General features: G+C 44.7%; 4 protein-coding genes and 1 long non-coding RNA gene across 15 annotated transcripts; 2 read left to right on the forward strand and 3 right to left on the reverse strand.

Moving 5' to 3' along the window:
• Nucleotides 1–1012: 1012 nt before the first annotated feature.
• On the forward strand, nucleotides 1013–15392 carry LOC131129497 (uncharacterized). 3 transcript variants are annotated; one of them, XR_009129844.1, is made up of 6 exons: nucleotides 1013–1103; nucleotides 4226–4463; nucleotides 7616–8124; nucleotides 10179–10256; nucleotides 10813–10849; nucleotides 13365–15392. It is a non-coding gene; the product is annotated as an uncharacterized LOC131129497 (long non-coding RNA). The 3 variants fall into 3 exon arrangements; XR_009129843.1 differs by lacking the exon at nucleotides 10813–10849 and having other exon boundaries at nucleotides 13365–15391; XR_009129845.1 differs by lacking the exon at nucleotides 10813–10849 and having other exon boundaries at nucleotides 7688–8124; nucleotides 13365–15391.
• Nucleotides 1327–8253, reverse strand: myoc (myocilin). The gene is made up of 5 exons (XM_058073114.1): nucleotides 7682–8253; nucleotides 4418–4483; nucleotides 4247–4330; nucleotides 3039–3250; nucleotides 1327–2677 (listed from the first exon to the last, which is right to left on the reverse strand). Exons 1-5 carry the CDS (start codon nucleotides 8115–8117, stop codon nucleotides 2096–2098), a joined length of 1380 nt encoding a protein of 459 aa, XP_057929097.1. The 5' UTR covers nucleotides 8118–8253; the 3' UTR covers nucleotides 1327–2095.
• vamp4 (vesicle-associated membrane protein 4) lies at nucleotides 10860–17503 on the reverse strand. 8 transcript variants are annotated; one of them, XM_058073118.1, is made up of 11 exons: nucleotides 16789–17503; nucleotides 16638–16686; nucleotides 16198–16402; nucleotides 15395–15511; nucleotides 15060–15161; nucleotides 13957–14003; nucleotides 13780–13830; nucleotides 13349–13449; nucleotides 12366–12445; nucleotides 12238–12289; nucleotides 10860–11715 (listed from the first exon to the last, which is right to left on the reverse strand). In XM_058073118.1, the coding sequence occupies exons 4-11, from the start codon at nucleotides 15395–15397 to the stop codon at nucleotides 11690–11692; spliced, it is 462 nt and encodes a 153-aa protein (XP_057929101.1). In that variant the 5' UTR covers nucleotides 15398–15511; nucleotides 16198–16402; nucleotides 16638–16686; nucleotides 16789–17503; the 3' UTR covers nucleotides 10860–11689. The 8 variants fall into 8 exon arrangements, with proteins under 8 accessions (XP_057929101.1, XP_057929099.1, XP_057929100.1 ...); XM_058073116.1 differs by having other exon boundaries at nucleotides 15395–15514; XM_058073117.1 differs by lacking the exon at nucleotides 16638–16686 and having other exon boundaries at nucleotides 15395–15514.
• On the forward strand, nucleotides 16229–21871 carry rangrf (RAN guanine nucleotide release factor). 2 transcript variants are annotated; one of them, XM_058073127.1, is made up of 3 exons: nucleotides 16229–17471; nucleotides 19731–19792; nucleotides 19912–21871. In XM_058073127.1, the coding sequence occupies exon 1, from the start codon at nucleotides 16850–16852 to the stop codon at nucleotides 17417–17419; it is 570 nt and encodes a 189-aa protein (XP_057929110.1). In that variant the 5' UTR covers nucleotides 16229–16849; the 3' UTR covers nucleotides 17420–17471; nucleotides 19731–19792; nucleotides 19912–21871. The 2 variants fall into 2 exon arrangements, with proteins under 2 accessions (XP_057929110.1, XP_057929107.1); XM_058073124.1 differs by lacking the exons at nucleotides 19731–19792; nucleotides 19912–21871 and adding an exon at nucleotides 17771–19710 and having other exon boundaries at nucleotides 16230–17471.
• Nucleotides 20123–22014, reverse strand: itpa (inosine triphosphatase (nucleoside triphosphate pyrophosphatase)). The gene is made up of 8 exons (XM_058073123.1): nucleotides 21711–22014; nucleotides 21492–21549; nucleotides 21330–21394; nucleotides 21154–21227; nucleotides 21058–21089; nucleotides 20861–20973; nucleotides 20710–20786; nucleotides 20123–20328 (listed from the first exon to the last, which is right to left on the reverse strand). The coding sequence occupies exons 1-8, from the start codon at nucleotides 21771–21773 to the stop codon at nucleotides 20214–20216; spliced, it is 597 nt and encodes a 198-aa protein (XP_057929106.1). The 5' UTR covers nucleotides 21774–22014; the 3' UTR covers nucleotides 20123–20213.
• Between the last annotated feature and the right edge of the window lie 46 nt (nucleotides 22015–22060).

Genomic DNA, 22060 nt, shown 5'->3' on the forward strand with positions numbered 1-22060 from the left:
GGGGAGTGTACCATGGCTGTGGAAGACATCCTGTGTGGTTCCTGTCCCTAAGACGCCGCATCCCAAGGACCTCAGCAGCTACAGGCCGGTGGCATTAACATCACGCCTGATGAAGACCCTGGAGCAACTGATCCTTGCCGATCTCCACACCCTGGTGGGTCTTTCGATGGAGGGTGGATGACGCAGTCATCTTCCTCCAGCACAGCATTCTCTCACCTGGAGAAACCTGGGAGCACTGTGACAACCATGTTCTTGCATGTAAAACCAGAGAACTGGTGGTGGATTTCCGCAGGCGCATCCACTCTCCTCCAACACCAGTGAACATTCAGGGAATGGACATTGAGATGGTGACATCTTACATATACCTGGGTGTTCACCTCAACAATAGACTGGACTGGACTCCTCCAACAAACACACTTTACAAGAAGGGTCTGAGCAGACTCTGCTCAGGAGACTGAGGTCTTTTGGAGTGCAAGGGGCACTCCTTAAGACGTTCTATGACTTCTATGTGTATTTTTATAATGACTCATATTTAATTCACAAGATCTCATCGTGTATATACTGGTCATATATTTCATTTCATATTTCATATTATCGTGCAAACTGTAATACTTTGTTTAAAATACTGGGTAAAGTTGTTAATTTGTTAATATCTAGGTTGTTTATATTGTTTATTATTATATTGTGTATTTTGTACTGCTTACCTGTTCTCTTGCTGCTGTGCAATGCAATTTTCCCACTGAGGGACGAATAAAGGCATATCTTATCTTATCTTAGGCCAGAATGCAATAGCAACTTTTTTTTTTTTTTACAATTTTCTTATGCTTTTTACTCGGGAGGTAATTTAAAAGAAATATAGTCGTGAGGAAAAGCGGTAGAAAATGAATGAATCAATCAATCAATAGTAAGTAATCGTAAATTTTGTAAATTTTGTAAAGCGCACACGAAGTTGTCCAGGTAATTACGGTCACATTTAACGCAAAAGGCACCTAGATAGTACAACTCCCAGAATGCACCGCGACACCTGGGTTAATTCAGTACGAGGCGCCAACTTCCTCGCTCGCTTCTCCGTTGGCATCATTGCTTCGGATCTAAATTTAAAGGTAATTTAATGACTTCTGAATCTTGCTCTGAAAGTGTGTTGATACATGTATTTGTTTTCTGTGAGTTTAGTGTTTAGAGTTTATGTGAAAACAAGTAGTTTGCAAGTATGCGTGCGTTCACTAGCTTAGCTACCAGAAGTATGGCGGCTTTGTTGGCACAAACGGGTTCAAGCTGTTGTACAATTACGACGAAGTATTCTTGAATTATTCGTAAGAGTCACTGTGTACTTTAACACGTATTTATTTCAACAACAATGTACATTAGTTGGCTGCAGTGTCGAAATACATGCAATGTAATGGTATGCACAGGAAAAGACCATTAAAAACCTGTTGTGGAGTATTTTCTATATTTCGTTTATATATTATGTGATTATGTCACCTAGTTCACACATTGTACATTGTATATTCTTACATGCACACCGGTCTGTTGATTGGCAAATGAGCAAATTGACAAATGAGAGGGAACATGAACTGCTATGTCCACAAATACGCAGCAATTATTGTCTGTAGTAAAGCAACAGTAACTCTTAAACCATGAGGCCATCATTTCCAGAAAACACACAATGGCAACCACAGTTGCTAACAACGCCATGCCCCACCATTAACATGTAAACCACACAACATCACAAAAGTTAGCAAAGAGTCAAAAAACACACTGAGACATTATTCAAGATGAAGAATAAAAAATGATTTTTGGAAGAACTTGATTGCCTTTGTAAAAAATAAATTTCTTTACAAGAAAAGCCCATGATAATGTGGACATTGCTTATATCTAATCACAAATAAACAAAACAAATATCTAACTCAAAGCGGTACAAAAATAATTCCTCTTCAGCAAGTTAGAGGGTCTACATCGCCCCCTTGTGGTTGCTGTTCTTACATACAGTATGGATACTGTTGGCTTTCAACCACCGCGCACCCTAAATAAAGATCTTGAGTCTTTGAAGCGAGACCAGGGGAGCCAAAGTCACTTCTCTGGGGGACGGCGGGCCTCAGGCAGCCATGGGGCGTCCCAGCCGCAGGTCGTAGGAGACTATGTGGAAGTTGTCCCAAGCAAACAGCTTCTTCTGTGTCGGGTTGTAGTCGATCATGCTGTTGTAGCGGTACTTGTTCCTGAAGGGGATGGCGAGCGTCTTGCCCTGGTTCGTCTCTGTGTCATACACGTAGTTGACCGTGGTGTTGGGTGCCGTGTAGCTGCCCACTGTGTACAGACGGCCACAGATGACGAAGGCGTTGGCCACCGAGTTCTTCCTGATGTTGGTCTCCCAGCTCTTCTTCACCTCCAGGCTATGGGGGTCCAGCTGCGACAGCACGATGGCGCCCTTGACCTTGCTGGTGGAGTAGATGGCCCACAGGCCTTGCTCGTCCACAGCCAGGTCGATGTCAGTGTATCCCCCCCACGAGTAAGGGAACTGACCGTGAAAGCCGGCGTGCGGGAGGTCACGGCGGGCCGCCACGCTCTCTGATGCCAGGTCGAAGCGGATGAGTGTGCGGCTGCGGCGCCTCTGGTAGTAGAGGGAGCCTCGGTACAGGGTGGCGCCTGTGCTCTCTAGTGGCTCCGGCAGCAGCAGAACCTGTCCAGCACCAATCTCAGATCAGCTTTGTATTGGAAGAACACCTTATTTCCTCAAATACTTGATTTATTATAGTGTTTATTGGAAGAAAGGCATCAATTTCAGACTTTTATGCAGATATATTTTTTGAGGCCCAATACTGCTTTTGCATACTTGACCCATTAGTACCACAAACTTCTCGAATAAGATCTGCAGCCCGATCAATTAAAGCACTCACTCACCTGCAAATCATCTATGTTATCCTGCTATGTGCTATGCTAATCTACCGTCAGAGTGGCAATTATGGTAATTATTGCAGGACCAAGGTGACACACCCATTTACTGATTGAGGCAGAACTGTTGTACGGTATTTGACACCCACCTTGGTGGGAAAACCCTTAGAAAGCTGCTCCATGTCTTCGTATCCAAACATCTGCCTGACGTCAGAGCCGATTGTGTCAATGCGCCATGCCATGTTGGGCCCATATGGGGCCACCGCCTCAGGGTCCTGCATCCAGACCCCGTATTTTCCCACGATGCTATCGGCTTTCCTATGAGTGACAGGCTCAGCCACTGACACTAGCACACCACAACCTGAAGAAGAGGGAGAAAGTGACTGGTTTAAAAGAGTCCATGTTTTCATGTTTTAGTTTTTGACTGAGCTGGATGAAGAAGAACACCCTGTACTCAAAAGTGACTCTGTCGGGAATACGATAAGACTGAAAACACAGTCTTGCTCTCAGGTGTAGGATTTGGGAGTTAGGTGGGAACTTTCATGTCGTCAAAGTCATCAGAGTGAGACATCCTGTTGCCATGGCGCACAAGGCTGGTGTTCTCTCCCAAATGCTGCAGTATAAATAGCAGTATTTGCTTTGAGACTGTCACCATGGGGGTGTTTTTGTTACTGGTGTGGGTGTGTGTGGGGGGGGGGGTGTCATGTTTGCGGGTCAGACGGGTGAACGCATGGGAGCAAAGGAAGGGGTGACTTGAAACATGGGTCAGAGACGTCATCATCAAAGTGCTGCCACTGGTGTTTTATTTTGTGTTTTGCTTCATTACGATTGCTTCCTTTCTCCCTATAAGCCAGGAAGTTGACTCCCAGTTGCTAACAACGCCATGCCCCACCATTAACATGTAAATCAGCACGGAGGTTAGTCTAATAATAATTGATATGCAGACATGTGGTAGGCAGTGGACGAGTGGTTAGCGTGCATGCCACACAACTAGGTGAGTTCGATCCCCAGCTCGGGCATCTGTTCTCCCTGTGTGTGGGTTTTCTCCGGGTACTCCGGTTTCCTCCCACATTCCAAAAACATGCTAGGTTAATTGGCGACTCCAAATTGTCCATAGGTATGAATGTGAGTGTGAATGGTTGTTTGTCTATATGTGCCCTGGGATTGGCTGGCCACCAGTCCAGGGTGTACCCCGCCTCTCGCCCAAAGACAGCTGGGATAGGCTCCAGCATGCCCGCAACCCTAGTGAGGATAAGCTGTATAGAAAGTGGATGGCTGGACTTATACTGTAAAGCTTCAACTGTGCTTACTGTATATTTCATGATTCATTTTTCAGATACAAGTCCAGTTTCCAAACCTGTGTACTCCTCAGGAGCAGGGACCTCGGTCACCTCGGCCTTGAGTTCCTGGAAGCCGGCGTGTCCCCGCTGCCATGCCGAATCTGTCACGGAAGCACATCCACCAGTCCACACGTTTGCTGTTGTGTTGATTTGAGGGTGAAGGCGTGGCGCTACGGCAGTGGACTCACCTCTTAAACTGCTGCTGTCACCTTGCCTGTTGGGACGCGCCATCAGGTGAGACACGGGGCCCGACCCTGAAGACACACAAAGTTCATCCAATTGTTGAGAATAATTAACCATTTTGACATTTGGAATGTTGAAACTTGTTCTTTTTACTTTTTTTTATCTCTTTCCCAAAGTTTTGCTGTAATTGTTAAAACATTTTGGTTTATTTGCATTAAAAAAAGAACTGTGGGCCTCAAATGGCCACGACCCACACTATGGGAGCCCCTGACATTTATATTGTTATCGTCTGGACATTTTTGATAGTATGATAGTAAGTGTCATTTTATTTTATGTATTTGTACGAAGGAGTTAGCAGACCAAGTCTACACATGAATAAAAGTGTATTTGGTGACGGAGTGTGACAGCAATGACAGCAGGGAATGTGACAGCAGAAAAGGGACACCCGCCGAGCACATTCCCAGCTGCTGTGGAGACAGTCAGTCGGAAGGTGACATGACACACTCATGACACCCCTGTGGCGCCCCCACGCTGTCCACTTGGTTGGCCCGCTACGTCGTTGCACCTTCACGCCATCCTCTGTGAAGTTGTGTATGCTCCTCCACAAAAAAACAAAGCGAAACGCACGTTGCACGCTGATGTTGCGCACGTGCAGCGGCAGTGTGGCGCGCACAATGGGGTTTAATGATGCAGAAAGCCTATTTTTTTAATGGTTTGCATGTGGAGGGTAGGGATGATGGAGTCACGCAAACAAGAAATGATGAGGGGGCACGGATAAAAGGAAGATGAAAAACAGGAGTATGAAAAACAGGAGGCAAAACCCAGGGATTAATGGACATAGCCGTTCCTCATCGTTGCGGCTAAATAGCCATAACCTGCTATTTAGCCTAATCCCCAATGTGCACATGCCCCAGATGTGCCCCCACCTTTGTTTACGAACACCAAAGGTTCTCAGTGGACCTAAAACCCTCCATCAGCCCTGATTTTGACGTCCTGACAGACCATATTTGGGTTTCGCAGTGTAGACTGAAGCATGACTACATAAAGTGGGAGTACATCATGGTTGACATGTCGACTGAGCAACGACTGCATGAAATGCAGACCTTTCACTATGCTGTGACCGACCCATAATGGCATAAATTCTGAGATATTACGACCAGTCGCTGTGCTGCATATTGATCAATGACTGTATGAAGTTCACGCCAGTCAAATTGCTGTGTGCAAAAACTGATGACTACATGAAGTGTGACATGTTACAAACGCTCACTGTGCCGCATGTGATTATTGACATATTGCCTGACCAATAACTGCACTATGTGGGAGATTTTTGATTTCCTAATGATTGATAGGAGGACTACTTGTCAGTCACTGAGAGCAAGACTGTGTCTCAAATTGAATACTTCTGTCGTGCTGACAAGTAGTGTCACGGTAAATGTGTTCACCTCGGGGACCTTAGTTGTGGGCGGACAGATGTGTGGAGGACAGGAAGTGATGTTGGAGGTTCAGAGTTGAGTTTTAGCTTGGTGAGGGTTATGGCGCCAGCAGTAGCTTGTGTTATTATTACAATTATTATTTGCAAGTGGTTAGCATGTAAGCCACACAGTCAGGAGATCGGGAAGACCTGGGTTCAGTTCTCCGCTTGGGCATCTCTTTGTGGAGTTTGTTTGTTCTCTCCTGTGTGTGTTCGTTCTCTCCGATTTCCTCCCACATTCCAGAAACATGCATGTTAGGTTAATTGGCGACTCCAAATTGTCCATAGGTATGAATGTGAGTGTGAATGGTTGTTTGTCTATATGTGCCCTGGGATTGGCTGGCGACCAGTCCAGGGTGTACCCCGCCTCTCGCCTGAAGTTGGCATACCCTTGACCCTAGTGAGGATAAGCAGTATAGAAAATGGATGGATGTTGTGAGATAATTTAAACCTCCAACAAATGCTTGTTCCGTCTCAACAAGCTATTACTGACACCTAGTGGCTGATGTAAAATACTACATTCACAATTAGAATGCTCCTTCTGCATTGTATTTGTAGTTCATTTAGTTAGTTCATCTGGCCATTTTCATACTTATACTTGAAGATGCTTAATTTAGACCAAGAATAAGTGCAATTTTCTTGAATATGCATTTTTTTTTAGAATAGATCACTTGGTGCGATATTTGAACTGCGATATAGCGACTGCCGACTATAATATGTAGCGACTGAGTTCATGGAATTGTGTCTTTGTTGAAAGTTGTGTGATGCATTGTACATGTGGTTCAGCCTGCAGGTGTAAACATGAGGAAGGATTCATGACTGCAGGCTAAGGCAAAAAAGGTCCTTTTGGGGGTACTAAGCAGACTAATATGGGGGAGGTGGGGTGTAATTAAATGGATGTTTGGCCTCAGCAAACACAATCATGGAGCTTACTTAACATTCTTGGCCATGAGATACAATATCTTGTGTGGAGCATGTATGCACCCTCAACGCCTGGCAGCATTAAAAGACCTGCACTTGGAACCTTTGCTTCCAGGTTGCATTTCAAGGCCCCCACCGCGGCCACATCCTAACCTAACACTTCACACCCTGCTCGCCATGTGAAGGGAAGTCCCCATGTCATAAAGACTCATAAATAGTACGCAACTTGACATTTGTGTGTATGTTTTCATCGAAACGTCCACACTAAAACACTTTCTTCTCCCTGTTGGGTGCAGACTTTCAAGTTTATCTTGCTGGGTGGTCAAAATGAACCACCAGAGCGGAAAAAAGGGAAAATAATTTATAGTACTTGAATTTTAAGCAATAAATAAGCATGTGAACATAGTATTGCAATGCTGATAAATCAGGAATCCATAGTTAGGTTGGTTGACAGGGATTATTTGTGGTATGACATGCATTATTTTTATTATGTACTTTGTTTAGGTTTAGGAGAACCATAACTTTCAAAAATATCACAATTTTGGTTGTACATTTTATAATTATTAATATTTTCTAATTCCAAAATGAATAAATAATTCCTAATTATACTATCATAATAATTTTCATTTATCAGTATTATTGTTCTTACTACATAGAATATGTATGTGTAATTGTATATACATGAAAACTAATGACAACAATGATATTTTTATGTTACCCTTTGCCAGTAAAATGTTGGCATGCTTTCTGATCCATAAAAAGCTTGAAGTGACAGTTGCTTCACAAAAAACTGTTTTCAACTCCTGTTTAGGCAACCACAAAAGGTTCCCCGCCTGATAAAGTACCACAAGAGTGACCATGGTGTTGTGTTTCTTACCTCCAGCCCTGGGCGGCACCACGGGGCTCTGAGGTGGGCAGGGTCTGTTCCGCAGCCTCTCCATCTCCCTCAGCGTCTCTTCCATGCGGCGCTGAAGCCCACCCAGCTCCCTCTCCAGGCGTTCTTTCTCCCCCTGCAGCAGGTTCCTCTCGCCCACTGTGCGGGTCAGCGTCTCCTGAAGTCCCGACTGGCTCCGGCCTCCAGGCTGGGTGGTGCCTCCAGTGAGCCTGGACACCAGCGCCTCCAGCAGGGAGAGTCTGGCCTTGAAGCCCTCCAGCTCTGGGCTTGCAGTCTGCGGGCAGCTGGCCTCAGCGGGACTGGCCACGGTGAAGGTGTACTGGCATCGCCCGCTGCGGTCGTTCCCCCTCCAGAGGGCAGCGTGGTCCTGAGCGTCCCCTTGAGCCAGAAGCCCCACAAGGCAGAGCAGGAGGAACATGACGGAGGTAAGGAAGTCCACTTCTTTTGGGAACTGTCAGGCAATATTTGGCCCCCTTGCAGGTGCTTTTTGTATGTATGTTGTCTTTGGCCGAGGTTGTCTTTCCTCTGTGCAAGTCACTTACACTGACCTCTCCTCAAAGCTCTCACTGATATTTATACAATCCAGAAGGTTTGCTAGGAAGGAGGGAAAGAGTGGCAGAGGTGTAAAGGAGGGAGGGAGTGGAGAAAGATGGATAGGGAGGAGGAGAAGGAGGGGATGCCTGGCTTTTTCAGCATGTTCTATTTTTAATTCCTCCAAAAACCAAACAAACCTTTATTTTTTTATGTGTTTTTAACGTTTTTTATGTCGTCATTCCCATGCCTTCTAGGGAATTTAGATGAGGTTTATCGCTGAGAAGACAGTTGAGATACAGTTACTTTTGGGGGGCAGGGGGCCGGTGTCACCTTTCATCCGCTTCCAGGGGTGTCATTTTGAAGGGTTGTGGATTACCGCGAGTCACCTTAAGGTGGTTACAGCGTGAACCGAGCCCCCTTGGTCTGCTTAGAATACATTATATGGACAAAAGTATTGGGATAGCAATTCTCACCGATAATTCAACAACCATGCACTGAGCTCATGCAGTAATGCCCTCTGGTGGCTGAAAGAAAAACAACAATATAATTGGATGCTTCGTGTTTTGAGGCTGCATTGCATGTTTATGGGCCTGCCAGCGAAACACAACAGCTCATATTGATTATTTATTACGTTTGTCAGAATCTTGCCTGTGTCCCTAAAGCAGGGGTGTCTAAAGTGCGGCCCAGGGGCCATTAAAACCCACAGCTTACTATTTTTTGGCCCTCACGAGAAAATTTAATCACAGTAATTTGTCATTGATTTATATTTCAGCTATGTAGAGCTTTTTTCCATTTTGTGTGTGTGCAGACTCCCTCCTCAGTAAATCTGCTTAATACAACATGAGGGGGCTGCCAGGAGCCGTTGCCCCCCCTCTCAGTGAGGCCCTGTTAGCCTACTTGCCAGCATGGATTTGCCACTCTTCATCTCTTCTCAAGCTGAAGCGCCGTTGACTTTTTAGCGTCATGCGATAGCCACTGTGATCCTGTTTATTTTCAGCCGGGTCGCACGATGAAAGATTGGATCCCAGATAGATAAACCACGGCGGGCAAAATGCTCATCCTCCTGGCTCCTTTTGTTGGAGTTGTTGCTGGTTGCCTTGTGACTTCACGACCAATACACACAAAATAGTAGGACAGTGACCACCTACATGTGAAGTATGTAAGAAAGTTGGTCTTTCATTTCAAGATGTTTCAGATCAAAATGGTTTCTGGCAAAACATTTGATGAATTCTAATTTTCTTTTTGTGCAGCGGTGGGTTTTGCCTTTGAATGCAGGCCATTTTTGCCCAGTGACTTTCTTATGGTGGAGTCATGAACACTGACCGTAACTGAGGCAAGTGAGGCCTGCGGTTCTTTGAATGTTGTTGTGGGGTCTTTTGTGACCTCTTGGATGCGTCATCACTACGCTCTTAGTATTTTGGTTGGCGGGCCACTCCTGGGAAGGTTCACCAGTTTCATATTTTCACCATTTGTGGATACTGACTCTCACTGTGGTTCGCTGGAGTCCTAAAGCATTAGAAATGGCTTTATAACCTTTATAACCAGACTGATTCCAGACTGTTTAGCAGAGGCTCACTAACATGACATCAGCTGGTGTGTGCTGATTGTGTTTTTGGGATTAAGATAATTTTCATGACTAAGAGTGACTACTAAGCAGTTCACTGCATCTTCATTGATTCATTTATTTTCTACCGCTTATTCTCACGAGGGCCGTGGGCATGCTGGAGCCTATCCCAGCTGTCTTATTACTCTTAAACTAGTATTTGTCATTGTTGGCTGTAAGCAAAATGTGGTTGCCTTCGCAAGCTGGAGAAGTGAACCAAGCAGAAACTAAGTGGTTAAAAGGGAGTGCAGGATTAAGCGTTAAAACCATGGTTGTTTTGATAAACCCAATCCAAAGGGCTTAAAGTATCTTTCACTGAAGATTTGTTTTCTTAACTTCCAGCTACTGACACGCCTAGATCTTCCTCCCGGCAGGCTGACTAACAGAGCTTGGCACCGTTGTCCTCTCCTTCATCATCTTGTGAGTTTGATTCCCTTTCATGTGACTCACGTAACCGCCGCTATGCCCGGAATCTGAAGTCATTGGTCTGAGCCTTCAAACAGAGCACCAAAACATCCTGTGCTGCCAATGTGGGCGGGATGAAAATATCCCCTCATGTAGACATTTATAGAATGACGTTTTTATTCTCCTGCTCTGCTGCACTTGGGACTGAATCGCTGGTCACAACCTCCACTTGATCAATCAAAGACTATTCATGTTTTAACAGGCCGGTGAAGCGGTAGATGTGTTTAACAGTTGTTCTTTCAAATCTTAATACCCTCTGCTGCATAAACCAAAGTGAGTCAAATTATCTGCCGATGGTGAGGGTCTGTGAGGAGGAGGTCTGACACACTCTTGAGTTTTAGTGAGAAGTTGATGTTGGCAGCTGAGTGGCAGCCCAATAAAATGTTGACCTAATGAGGGGATATAATGGACAGCTCAGACTTATTTTTCTTCATCTCCTGCCCACCCCCCCTCTTCACATGTTCCTCCAACCTGTCCCTCCATCTTTTACGGCTTGGATGGCCTCCTCAAGCCTGGGCCTGGCGACTCACTCAAACCAGATAAAACCGGTGAGCAGACCTTTAAAAGCACTTTATTTCAGGAAGGGGGGGGGGGAAAGTAAGGGTTGGAATGCCAAAGTATTGTGTCATCTTACAGAATCAATATTTACAGCTTCAAATAAATTAAGAACAATAACATGACAATCTGGAGTTATTCACAGCTTGAAATTGAAAATTCCTCGCAATATGACCTGTGGAATGCTAAGGTGAAGAGAAGGTGACGTGTCCCTCACCTTTCATACATCACAGCAGAAATAAGACAAAACTAGAAGCACTACTGGACCAAACTCGACCATCTGCAGCAAGTAGGAGAAGGGGTGACCAAGCCGGCCCGGAAACATTCATAACCTGGAGGTTTTGGTTTTGATGCAGCCCTGCTAACTGGCTAAGGACGACGATGGCAGACGTTTGGGATCAAGAGTGAGAAGATGCATCTCAGACGCTGCATTGCTTTTGTACGACAGAACGTGCACGTGCTCACCCTGCATCCGCTTGAGAGAGCACGCACGTGATGGAATCATGGGCAGACGTTGGAGGGGCATCTGCAGGCCTGTTTAAAATAGTACAAGATGGCCGTCACAGATAAGGATTCAAGTTTTACTCTGCGAGGCAGTAGTAGTGTACCCAAAGGGTTCACACACTGGAGTCTGGTGAGGGTGGACAGTGACAGCTCACTATTGTGTGACCTTACTCTTTGTTGTTGTGCTGCTGTGAAAAGTAGTAATTATGCTATAATGATGTGGGTTGGAGACTGTTTGGTTGGCATGATCCAAGCTGGAGAGGACCATGCACAAAGATCCCACAGATGAAGAGGGAGAAGCATCGTCCGTCATCCTCCTCCTCAATAGACTAGCGATACCGCAGAATCACTGGAACTGGGCAAGAAAGAGACAAGAATTGATTAGAATACCCTTTAAAATAGTCAAAAGTCAACATAGGTTGTGCTTAAAATTGGGCTTTTGATAATCTAGTGGTCTGTCATTCATTGAGGTTGTGGGCCCAGTTGAGGAGTTGGTTTCCTGGGCTTCTGCCTTTCTAGCCCATCACAGACAAACATCTCTTCCAACTCTCCCTGCTGGATCTGGGGTTCCAGAAGTGGTGGAGACTAAGCATAACACGTTTTGTTTTTTGTATGTAAAAAATCGGTGTGTGGGGACATGAGCTCATTTGGGCTTTGGAATGGATGGTTGCGGGTTCAGGATAAGACTGTGCAGGGACAGAGGGTGGCCATTGCTGCTAGTGTGTCTTTGTGCTATGCAAGCAGCGCCACAGTGACTAATGTATTGTTGCAGACAACAACCATGTATTTCACTGGGTCATTGGGAAAGCAAAGCTGAGGCCCAAAGCACATCAACCCACCTTCTAGGAAATCAAACAGGTGTATGTAGGATACTCACTGATGATGATGAGCAGAAGACCCAACACAACCAGAGCGATGATCATCTTCATCTGAGGAAGACAAGCCAAACAATCCCTTGTGATGCTCATCACCAGTGACCATGATACACAGTGGACGACAACGCACCTTCATGTCCCTCCACCACATCCTCCTGTGCAGCTGTTTGGCTCGGCTGCTGAAAGCCGATGCATTGTCTGATAGGCTTTCTGGAAAAAACGCATATGAGGACACGTGAAGAGGAAAAAACATTGTAGGAACAGGGAAGGTAAAAGAAAAAAGACAAGTGGCGTATCATGTTTGCTTGGAGGTGACTCAGACATCCTGATGCTGAGTTACGTAAAAGTTCCAGAACACATGAAAGTGTGCTCACACACGTTGTCAATTTATACACAACAGAACAAAAACACATTTCCTGCTCACTACTCAACGCTCAGTCATGTCCTCCCGCTCACCGTCGCCTGGATACCTCTTGTTGTTAACGTGCTGTTTACACATGCTAACAGGACGGTTACAGCTCACTGGCATGCCAACAAGGTTCCTTGTCCAAGACTGAAGCTCTCCTGGGAGTCTTTGTCATGCGTCTGCTGCCTCCACGTGCATGTGACCGCTAGCCTGCTGCCACTATAGAAAGGCGATGAGGCTCCTGTTACTGAGGAATGTTACTGCCCGAAAGCAGGAAGAGGCACATGGAGTCAAACTGCAAGGGTCGCGCACACAGTTTGCAGTAGTGCACCTGCACTTTGCGCCCGAGGGTGACCTACAACAATCAAGGCATGCCAATGTGTTCCAGATGTGCTCTGTTGTCCGGCTTGGCTGCTGTGCGGATGCTACAGACGGGCAAGAGTCAAATGTCTTTGTGAGTGAGGAGATCAAAGACCACAAGGAGTGTGGGCATGTGTGTTATTGAGGGTCCTTGTGAGATGCCCAAAATTATTTATGAACATACATATGGGCGATATAAACGATATACAATAGAGATTTTAATGTCTTAGAATAATTGATGATTTATTTCAGAGGCGTGTGATGCGACCAACATTCTCAGTCGTATCACATGAAAATGTCAAGTGATCAAAATGCACCCATTCAGTTGCAGTCTGGAAGTGACTCACCTGACTTGTCCTGCAGGTCGTCGAGACGCTCGCCCCTCTCTATCACTTTGGAGATGTTCTCCTGCATCACATCAATCACCTCATCCACCTGTGACTGCACCCTGAGGACCACATGGGTCAACAACAATGGCTAAGGAGCACATTGACAACAAGTGACGAAAGCAAGAATAAACTCTGGGGTGGTCCACACGTACACAACATCCTCTGTGTTAAGGGCGAGGGGTAGGCAGCAAAGAGGAGGGGGACGGGGTTACACAATAACATGCATGAGAAGGGGTCCCTCTTACACAATGCGCTAACAACCTGCAGTCGCCAGTAAACACAACAAGCTTGGTTATATAACACATAAACAGGCACCAAAAGCTAGCTCGTGTGTTGAACACACAACATTTGACCTCTGGCACTGACTGAGGAATGTGTTTTGGACTCACTGTTTGAGTTTGTCATTCTGGGGTCCAAATCTGGGTCCTGTGGGCCCCCGCCTGGTGAACAGGTAGGAAACAAATCAGTGTTTTATAAAATATCATCAGGCAGTTACGTGGTGAGAAATGAATAGTTACAAATTTAAGCTATTTCTATAAAATGTATGAACATGTTCAGAAACTCACAGGAAAAAGTCTTCCTCTTCATCAGAGTCTTCTTCCAAAAGGTTCCTCTGTTAACACAAAAAGGTACAAAGCTCTCTATAGACTTTAAAATAAGCACTTATTTTGGTTAGTTTAGCCTGATTCAAAATATGCTATTTGTCATAAATGCATACACAATAAACATACGGTTGAAATGATAGCTCATATAAAGTTAGCATTATTTCCTTGTAAAAGGCACACTGTCCACAGCTTTAGTATTGGAGGTTAACCTAATATTAAGTGGCTTTATTTTGATGACTTTCTGTCTTCACCTCATCTTATATCAAAAGATATAAGTGAACATAGCAAGTCAACATGTGTGTGTATGTATCAACAGCGACAGTCTAAAAGAAGGAGCGCCACCAGACACCACACGCTATTCATGGTGAATTAGCAAGGACAGGTGCATTAAATTCCTCACAACAAGAGGAGAATTTTCCCAACGTGGCTTGCTTTCTTATTGGACGAGAGGACACAAATTTGCTGTTGCTGGGAGAGGAAAAAATGGCCTCTCAGTCGTGGGTTTATCTAAACATGGCACATGCATTATTACGGGATGTTCCATGAGATTATGTAGAATTTAGGCGACACTTCCTCCAGGCACTGTTGGAACAACAGAGATGCCAAACAAAAGGCTGATGGAGGATCTACAGCACACTGTAGATAGTAACAGAGCCCAGAAAAGGGGGTGGGATTATGTGAGCGTCCTCCGTTTGTCATATACATCATCACATGCATGATGGTGGAGGGCAATTGATGGAACAAAACATTATCATGCAATGCCTTCTTTAACAACAGAGCGGCTTTTGATTTCATTTCATGCACTTGGATGTGGATGCGTGTGCCTTATAACATGCTGAGACAAGTGGGGGGGAATTTCTTATTAGCATGAACGTCATTCGGAAGTGGTTATTTCAAGCAAATTTAACAAGTGGACTGTGTGATTCACAGCCTTCTGTGTCGTCTTGATAACAACTTATTTCTAAATATATTGTGATCTTCAGACTGGTGAGCGTGTCCATAAAAAACCTTCATGCACACATCATCATTTTTGTTGTGTCAGTCCACTCTTCTCTCTTTCTCACCCTCTCACTGCGAATGGATCCTGTGACCTCGTCGTCATTGAGGTGTCGTTTAAACTTGGGGGGCATATCGGCGTTGGGCTGCTCCTCCCGTTCGGGCTCCCTCTGCAGGAGCACAGAAAGGTTGATTACTAAGCAAACCATGCGTGGATAGATAGAACAGGCTTGTGATGGCAGCAGACTATTTCTATTGTTTCTACTGCCCTGTCTTTGAATATGTGCTATCTTAAATGACTTCAAAATGTACCTTTGTTTCAAACATGCCTTCATGAACAAGCCTATTCAATCTCAAAGTAACCAAACATACTTTAAGCTCCGGCTGACTATAAAACATATACCATTGAATCCAGTTCAGTTTTGAAACTGTGGCTTTCTCCCCGTGTCCAATTCTGGCAGGGCAACTGGAAACTGGCCTTTAGTGAGAAGTACTTTCCAGAAAGCAGAGAGAACAGAAGCTGCTAAAGCATAAAGAGACAGAAAGACAGGAAGGGACGGAATGGTCCACATGAGGACAGAATTTAGGCTTTAGTGGGAACAGAACATGCACAGCAGAATCTATCATTGCAGGGACTGTTGAGGGGTGTCAAACCTGTCCAATGGAGGGCCAAGACACTACTGGTTTTCTTTCCAGCCAGTCACTAAACCAGGTGATTTTATTGATCAACAACTTCAATTTGAGGCAAGGCATCAATTACATCACCTGCTGGAGAGAAAGCCTGCAGTGCCTGCCCTCCAATGACACATGTGAAATAAGTGAAAGGAAAGGTGCAATGACTTCACATAAACGATTTAAATACAAGAAAAGTAAAGCGAAGACGGCTGCTTTACAATCTAAAATAATAGCTTGACGCTTCTTAACATTGTTGGTTAGAGAAAACCACTCGAGTCCATGAAATGGCAACATCCCGACCACATAGCTAAGTTTTTACATTATAAATAAGAAATGTTTCACAAGATTTACCTAATCTGGTTAAAATTGGACAAAAACACCCTTTCGGGCACAAAACAAATTGCCTTCCTCTTTTGCTGTGCCGTAGCCACCTCACCCGCTAAGCTATAGATGCTAAGGTAGCTGTGAGCTACCGAGCCTGTATTCCCTTGGCACAGAAACAGAACGCAACCTCTACGAAGGCCAACTCACGCTTTGATGTCAACGTAAGAGTTTCGTGGTGGTTCTTTGAGGAGACCGCGATGCGAGGATTCACCAAACGATATCCGGAGGATGAGGCGTCAATGAGAGGATCATGGTTGTGGATGTTAGCCTATAGTCCGCTGCTTCATGACAGATAGCTTGCTAGCTCAGCTGGCGTCTGGTCACCTGACCAGGAAGTGAATGCAGACAACAGCTGGAAGGAGGCAGATGTTACAGTATGTTATTATATCATTATTACGTTATATTTTCCTAGCTGAGCTGCGTTAGATGTATAGAACAACACAACGAAACATGCTTCGACAGAGTGAACCAAATTTTAACAGAATGAAAAGTTACGGACAGGTCAACCCATGAGTAAGAGCAGGGCAACCAGGTACCCAGTCGGGATTTGAAACTGAAACCAGGAAAACGGTCTGAGAAGCACTAACCTATGCACACCCCACTTTGAGGTCTCGAGCGCGCCTCTTTTCGTCTCACCTGTAGGTGGCAGCAGTGCAACCATTAAGAGTCTGTTACAAAGAAGAAGAAAGCCTACCCGGAAAAATCAAAGCAACTATTTCGTGTAGCATGTCGCCATACCTTGAGGACATTTTCAACCTTCTTGGGCATTAAGTTGTGAAATAAATCTGGTGGTCTTGACATGCAGTCCATCAATGAACCTCGCCCACTTTTCGGAGGCGCGTTCTCGGCCGTTATCCCTCAAAGCGCCGCGGACGTCAGCAAGCTCCGAGAGATTCCGGACAACCAGGAGGTGTTCGTCCACGCTCACACCGACCAGAGCCTGATCGTGGAGCTGCTGGAGTACCAAGCCCACGTAGAGGACCAGGAGGCAGCCCGGTACCACTTTGAGGACATCGCGGGCAGCAATGCCGCCTCACACCCTGAAGCACAGGAGGTGACGAGTGTGGTCCCCTTACACAAACCCGAGCTCTCCCTGTCGGCGTGCAGCTGCGCATGGGTGCTCACTGGTACCCAATGTGTGTCCAAGTTTAACGAAGAAGCGAGGAATATGGTGAGGATCCACCTGGCTGTGTTCCGTCTTCCACAGTTCGACACAGAAGTTCTGGTGACGTTCAACGACCCGCAGAGGATCAACCCCGGTAGCAGCAGTGCAGCGGCGGGTGTCTCTGGTGGACAACCGTGGACTGTGGAAGACTTCCAGCACCTGCTACGGTCGTTGACTCTGCACAACCCGGAACTGTTCGGATAGAACTTGCAGGTGGCCCTCCGTTCGAATCCTCCAATTCTTCATCAACCAAAAGGTTAAAATTCACTTTACTAACTAAAATAAAACCTATTGTCTTTCATCATCAATGTCCCATAGTTTATGCGACTTTGATACGTTATGCAATTGCTCCAGTATTGTTTCACATTTGTGCTTGTTTTCAATGACGTTTGCTACTAATTTCCATAAAACCTTTTGACGGTGTGCGTGCATTTTGAAGCAGATAATGGTGAATATTTCATTTGCATTACAGGAGAGCATATTGTAGACGTTTGTTTTCATCACTGTTATTTAGGAAGTGAACAGAACTTTCAAACTTTCCTCACACTTTGCCAGCGCCATATGAGCTGGATTGGGCATGTATGTCGTAGGACAGATGGATGCATCCCCAAGGACCTCCTGTATGGCGAGCGAACCTCGGGTCACTGCCCAACAGGTTGCCCAGTACCACACTCTAAGGGTCTCTGTAAATGAGATATGAAGCTGGTAGACATGGATCCAAATAGTTGGGAACTCGTGGAAGCTGATCGCAGCTGCTGGCACCACACTGTGCATGAAGGAGTCAGGAGAACGTATAAAACAGAAGAGCCAGGCCTCTGTCCAGCCGTCTGACTTTGTGTGCCACATCTGCGTCAGAGCCTGTGATTCCAGAATCGGACTGCTCTCAACAAACTTGATTACGTGGTCGCTACCATTGTCTCCCGAGGCAGCAGGATGCAGACATCAAGCCATTATTCAATTCATTTTCGAATAACTCTTAGATTATGTATGTTCTGACAGTCCACACACGCATCTCTCCACAGTGTTCATACAGTCCTAAAAAATAAGAGTTAACAGCCAATAAAATGCAGATCACAGTCACAGAGCTGTGGGTGTCTTACAGAGAGATTTCCCTTGGGTTTTAAAGTTGAATAATACCCTCTGGAATGTGGTTCAGGTCAACTCTTCCCATCGTCCACTAGCTCCAACCCTAAGTCATCCTGGTTAAAAACAAAATATATATGGAGTTATTTGACCCCCATTAATAGTTACTTTGAAATAAAACCCAGCAGTCATTGGTTTGGTATGCAGTACAAAGCACCGTTTTCCCCCCCTTTCCTGTTATTCATAATATGTGACATGTGAGCTTCAAGCAGCAGGAATGAGTCAAGTACGTCTTGTCTCCTGGAAGCCACATCAAAACGTCCTTCACCCCTTTGCCCGTTTTTAGTAAAAACATTTTACTAAATTTCCACTGTTATATTATTATTGCATATGTGTTGCCGTTATTTCTTTCTGTGGACTTGTTTCTGTGCAATCCAGTGGAACCTTCAAAGTAAATTGAAGTTAACTTTTTAGAGGGGAAAATAGGCTTCAAAGTCAAAATGATGATCACATGTCAGCAAATTTCCCGAGTGACTTTTTTATTCTGGTTATGCCACATGAGAACGGGTACCTGTGATGAGAGAAGATAAGTGTGATGATAAACATAGAGCTAGAAATTTGACTGACATACAGTAGGACATGGTCGGGCTGTTTGGTACAAATACACAAATGTAAGTTTACCAAGCAGGTGCTAATGTTAATTGCTAATAACTAGGATGGAAATAAGCTAGGAAACCAGGGTTCAAGTCCACCCTCGGCCATCTCTGTGTGGAGTTTGCATGTTCTCCCCGTGCATGCGTGGGTTTTCTCCGGTTTCCTCCCACATTCCAAAAACATGCTAGGTTAATTGGCGACTCCAAATCGTCCATAGGTATTAATGTGAGTGTGAATGGTTGTTTGTCTATATGTGCCCTGTGATTGGCTGGCGACCAGTCCAGGGCGTACCCCGCCTCTTGCCCGAAGACAGCTGGAATAAGCTCCAGCACCCCCGCGACCCTCGTGAGGAAAAAGCGGTAGAAAATGAATGAATGAATAGTATGGAAATAGCAAACCTTTGTCTGCCGGGCATCATCTTGGATAGTATGTGAGTAGGTGGAACTTCTAAAAAAATAAAAATAAATTATAGTGGTTATGCTCGGTTAGCAATGCAGGCCCAGAATCCCAAGAGTCTTGTGTCAAAAGTAACCAGGAAGGGATACATACTAGAAAGTCAAAGAGTAAGGACAAAACAGTATTTTTAAAGTCATGTGTCAACTTTGTAGGTGGCGAAGTTTATTACTAATTAAGGATTTCAACATTAATGGGTTAATGTAAACACAATGTGTGCATTGCAAATTTTATGAATTGCAATTAATTATTTTAATCGATTGACAGCCTTGTAATTCCTATCAGCATTGTTCAATTATGCCTTTTTCTGTCATTTGAATTTGAGATCATGCCAGGGGCCAATAAAAAAACACCTGTGGGCCACACTTTGGACACCCTCATTATAAGGTGGGTTCACAATACCGATGCAGCTTGGAGGTATTCGCCGGTCAAATGTGTACTTTCTGTACTGGGATTCCAGGGTTTATTTACTATTCTAACTCTGTTATTACTGTTGTTTGGACTAGGTCTACTTGTGTCTTCTCCCTACACCATCTGTCCATCCATGCAGCCTGAACAATCATTATCTTCCCTGGCCAACTCAAGGCCGCAATCTGCTGCTCTCATCATCGGTGTGTATGATTTATGCTCCATGGTGGAAGCTAAACTCTCACATGGTTTCATCTTAGGTCAGTGCATATTTTCACCACTGCATGATATAAGTATAACAGACATGTTAAAAAAAGCAGTAAAGAGATATTTATTATGAGGAAATAACAATTGCTCACTTGCAGTAGATTCTTAACATTGTATGACCAAACATGACAACTCAATTGTCTGTCTTCTTCCTCTTGCCGTTTGGCAAGAAGTGCTCCGACATGGCCGCTAGCGCCCGGTATCGATGAGAAATTGAGTTTTTTACTTCTTTGGGAAGCTCTGCGTACCTGGAAACAAGGAAGACGATGCAAATGTTAGAATACACGTCAACAAACTTGCGATTTTTTTATCGTGTGTTTTTACAACACTTTAAAGCAGGAACCAGGCTCCCTCAAACCAATACCTGGCAACAATGTATTGTGTTGTAAAAAAATGGTGATGACTTTCTTGTAAATGACAAGGCTGTTGGCCTGTAGCACTATGTGGGAAATTGCAGCAGAATAGATTTGATGGGACAAGTAAACGAGCTGTGGGTTAAATGCTCAGTGTAAAAACAAGACAGTTGGGGCCAGGACGGTCCAGCACAGGACAATAGCCTAGTGTGACTGTGCCCTCAATCTCTGGGTCCCCCCTGTGGTGGGTAGCAACAAAGCACAAGCACAACCTACGTTTTATCATAGCCTTCTGGCTGGAAACAGGGATCCCATCCAAAGTCTCTGGGTCCCCTTGGTTTCACAATGTGGCCCTAAAGAGACAAATCATATTAGATTAAGACAAAACGGCAAGATTTGAGAGGGACTGTCGAAAGAAAATGTCGACCTGTGTTATTCCTCTGAAGAGCTCCACCTCTTGGTCTTTTCCGGGTGTGAATGCAAAGGTGCAGAGGGCCCATGCTGACTTATCCTCAAATCCATCAAGCAGTTTGTACAAGCCTTTGAATGGAACATAGGACAAGATATTGGTGCTGCGACTTTAATATGTGACAAAAACATCATGATTCGGTTTCTAATGCTTACCCTCTGGCTTGAGTTTATCCAGGAACCACTTTCTACAAAACAAAGAATTTAGTTATTTTAAGCTTTAACGTCTAGAAAAATAGTTTTATAACCAACATGTAAGGGCCAGGCAAGCCTTCCAGTGCCTTGAAACACAGACAGGTGTCCTCCACTATGACTGGGCCATCAATCTGTACACAGACATACGATGACCATTTCAGACCAATTATATGTGCAGTTTTGGGTCTTTAAAACTTTTTTTGATGTAAGTGATGTAAATGAAGTGAATGTACCTGTCGTGCAGCCTCCTTGCACTTCTGTATGGAAATGTCATCTGGCTCCCCTTGGTATTCTGGCACTAGCAGAAAATTACATCAAAATACTCTTAATTGCGTGTTGAATAGAATGTTTAATCGTTTATTGAGAGTGTTATTACCTCAATACATCTTACTTACAGTCAATTTTCTTTGATATAAGTTTGTAGGGGAACGTGTCGCCCAGAATCTGAATCACCTGTGGGACCAAAACGAAATCGGCAATCGATTAACATGGCTTGGGAGAATTCCTGGTTATTTTTGGTCGTATCTATCGACCGATTTAAACAATCGATAAATTAAAATTTCCACACACTCGGAAAGAAAACTACATTACGCGTTACTGGAGTTTTGCTGTACCTCCTCGAGTTTTTTCGCGTTTCCAGTTACAAATACGACAGACCGTCCCGCCGGCACCGCCATGTTGGATCGTCTTCTTCGCTTTTTTCTTTCTTCGTCTTTAGTGTATAAGCGGCAGTCCGTTTAAAGCAACAGTATTTGCCCTAAAGTGTGCATGACAACCACAACGAGGAACTGCATGTAACGTGCTCGTTACACATGCATAGTTCGGTGATAGATAAACCACAACACCACAATTTAATTCCCTCTTACAAATTTCTTTTCTCACTTGTTTTTCTATAGGAATGCAAATGAAAAGGAACCAACAACACCCTGCTTTATTGTCATACGGACACATGTTAGCCCTGTTA

This window comes from Doryrhamphus excisus, chromosome 5 (genome assembly GCF_030265055.1).
Source record: "Doryrhamphus excisus isolate RoL2022-K1 chromosome 5, RoL_Dexc_1.0, whole genome shotgun sequence".
Taxonomy (NCBI): Eukaryota; Metazoa; Chordata; class Actinopteri; order Syngnathiformes; family Syngnathidae; genus Doryrhamphus; species Doryrhamphus excisus.

Coding starts and splice junctions, on each gene's coding strand:
- myoc (XM_058073114.1), bottom strand. CDS start 8,117: ATGTTCCTCCTGCTCTGCCTTGTGGGGCTTCTGGCTCAAGGGGACGCT. Junction 4,331..4,417: donor TGACAGCAGCAGTTTAAGAG/GTGAGTCCACTG, acceptor CTTCCGTGACAG/ATTCGGCATGGCAGCGGGGA. Junction 3,251..4,246: donor TGCTCCTGAGGAGTACACAG/GTTTGGAAACTG, acceptor CCTCTTCTTCAG/GTTGTGGTGTGCTAGTGTCA.
- vamp4 (XM_058073115.1), bottom strand. CDS start 15,744: ATGCCTTGCCTCAAATTGAAGTTGTTGATCAATAAAATCACCTGGTTT. Junction 15,512..15,645: donor CTTGGCCCTCCATTGGACAG/GTTTGACACCCC, acceptor ATGCTTTAGCAG/CTTCTGTTCTCTCTGCTTTC. Junction 15,162..15,394: donor AAACTGAACTGGATTCAATG/GTATATGTTTTA, acceptor GTGCTCCTGCAG/AGGGAGCCCGAACGGGAGGA.
- rangrf (XM_058073127.1), top strand. CDS start 16,850: ATGCAGTCCATCAATGAACCTCGCCCACTTTTCGGAGGCGCGTTCTCG.
- itpa (XM_058073123.1), bottom strand. CDS start 21,773: ATGGCGGTGCCGGCGGGACGGTCTGTCGTATTTGTAACTGGAAACGCG. Junction 21,090..21,153: donor GGCTTGCCTGGCCCTTACAT/GTTGGTTATAAA, acceptor TTTGTTTTGTAG/AAAGTGGTTCCTGGATAAAC. Junction 20,329..20,709: donor CCAGAAGGCTATGATAAAAC/GTAGGTTGTGCT, acceptor CCTTGTTTCCAG/GTACGCAGAGCTTCCCAAAG.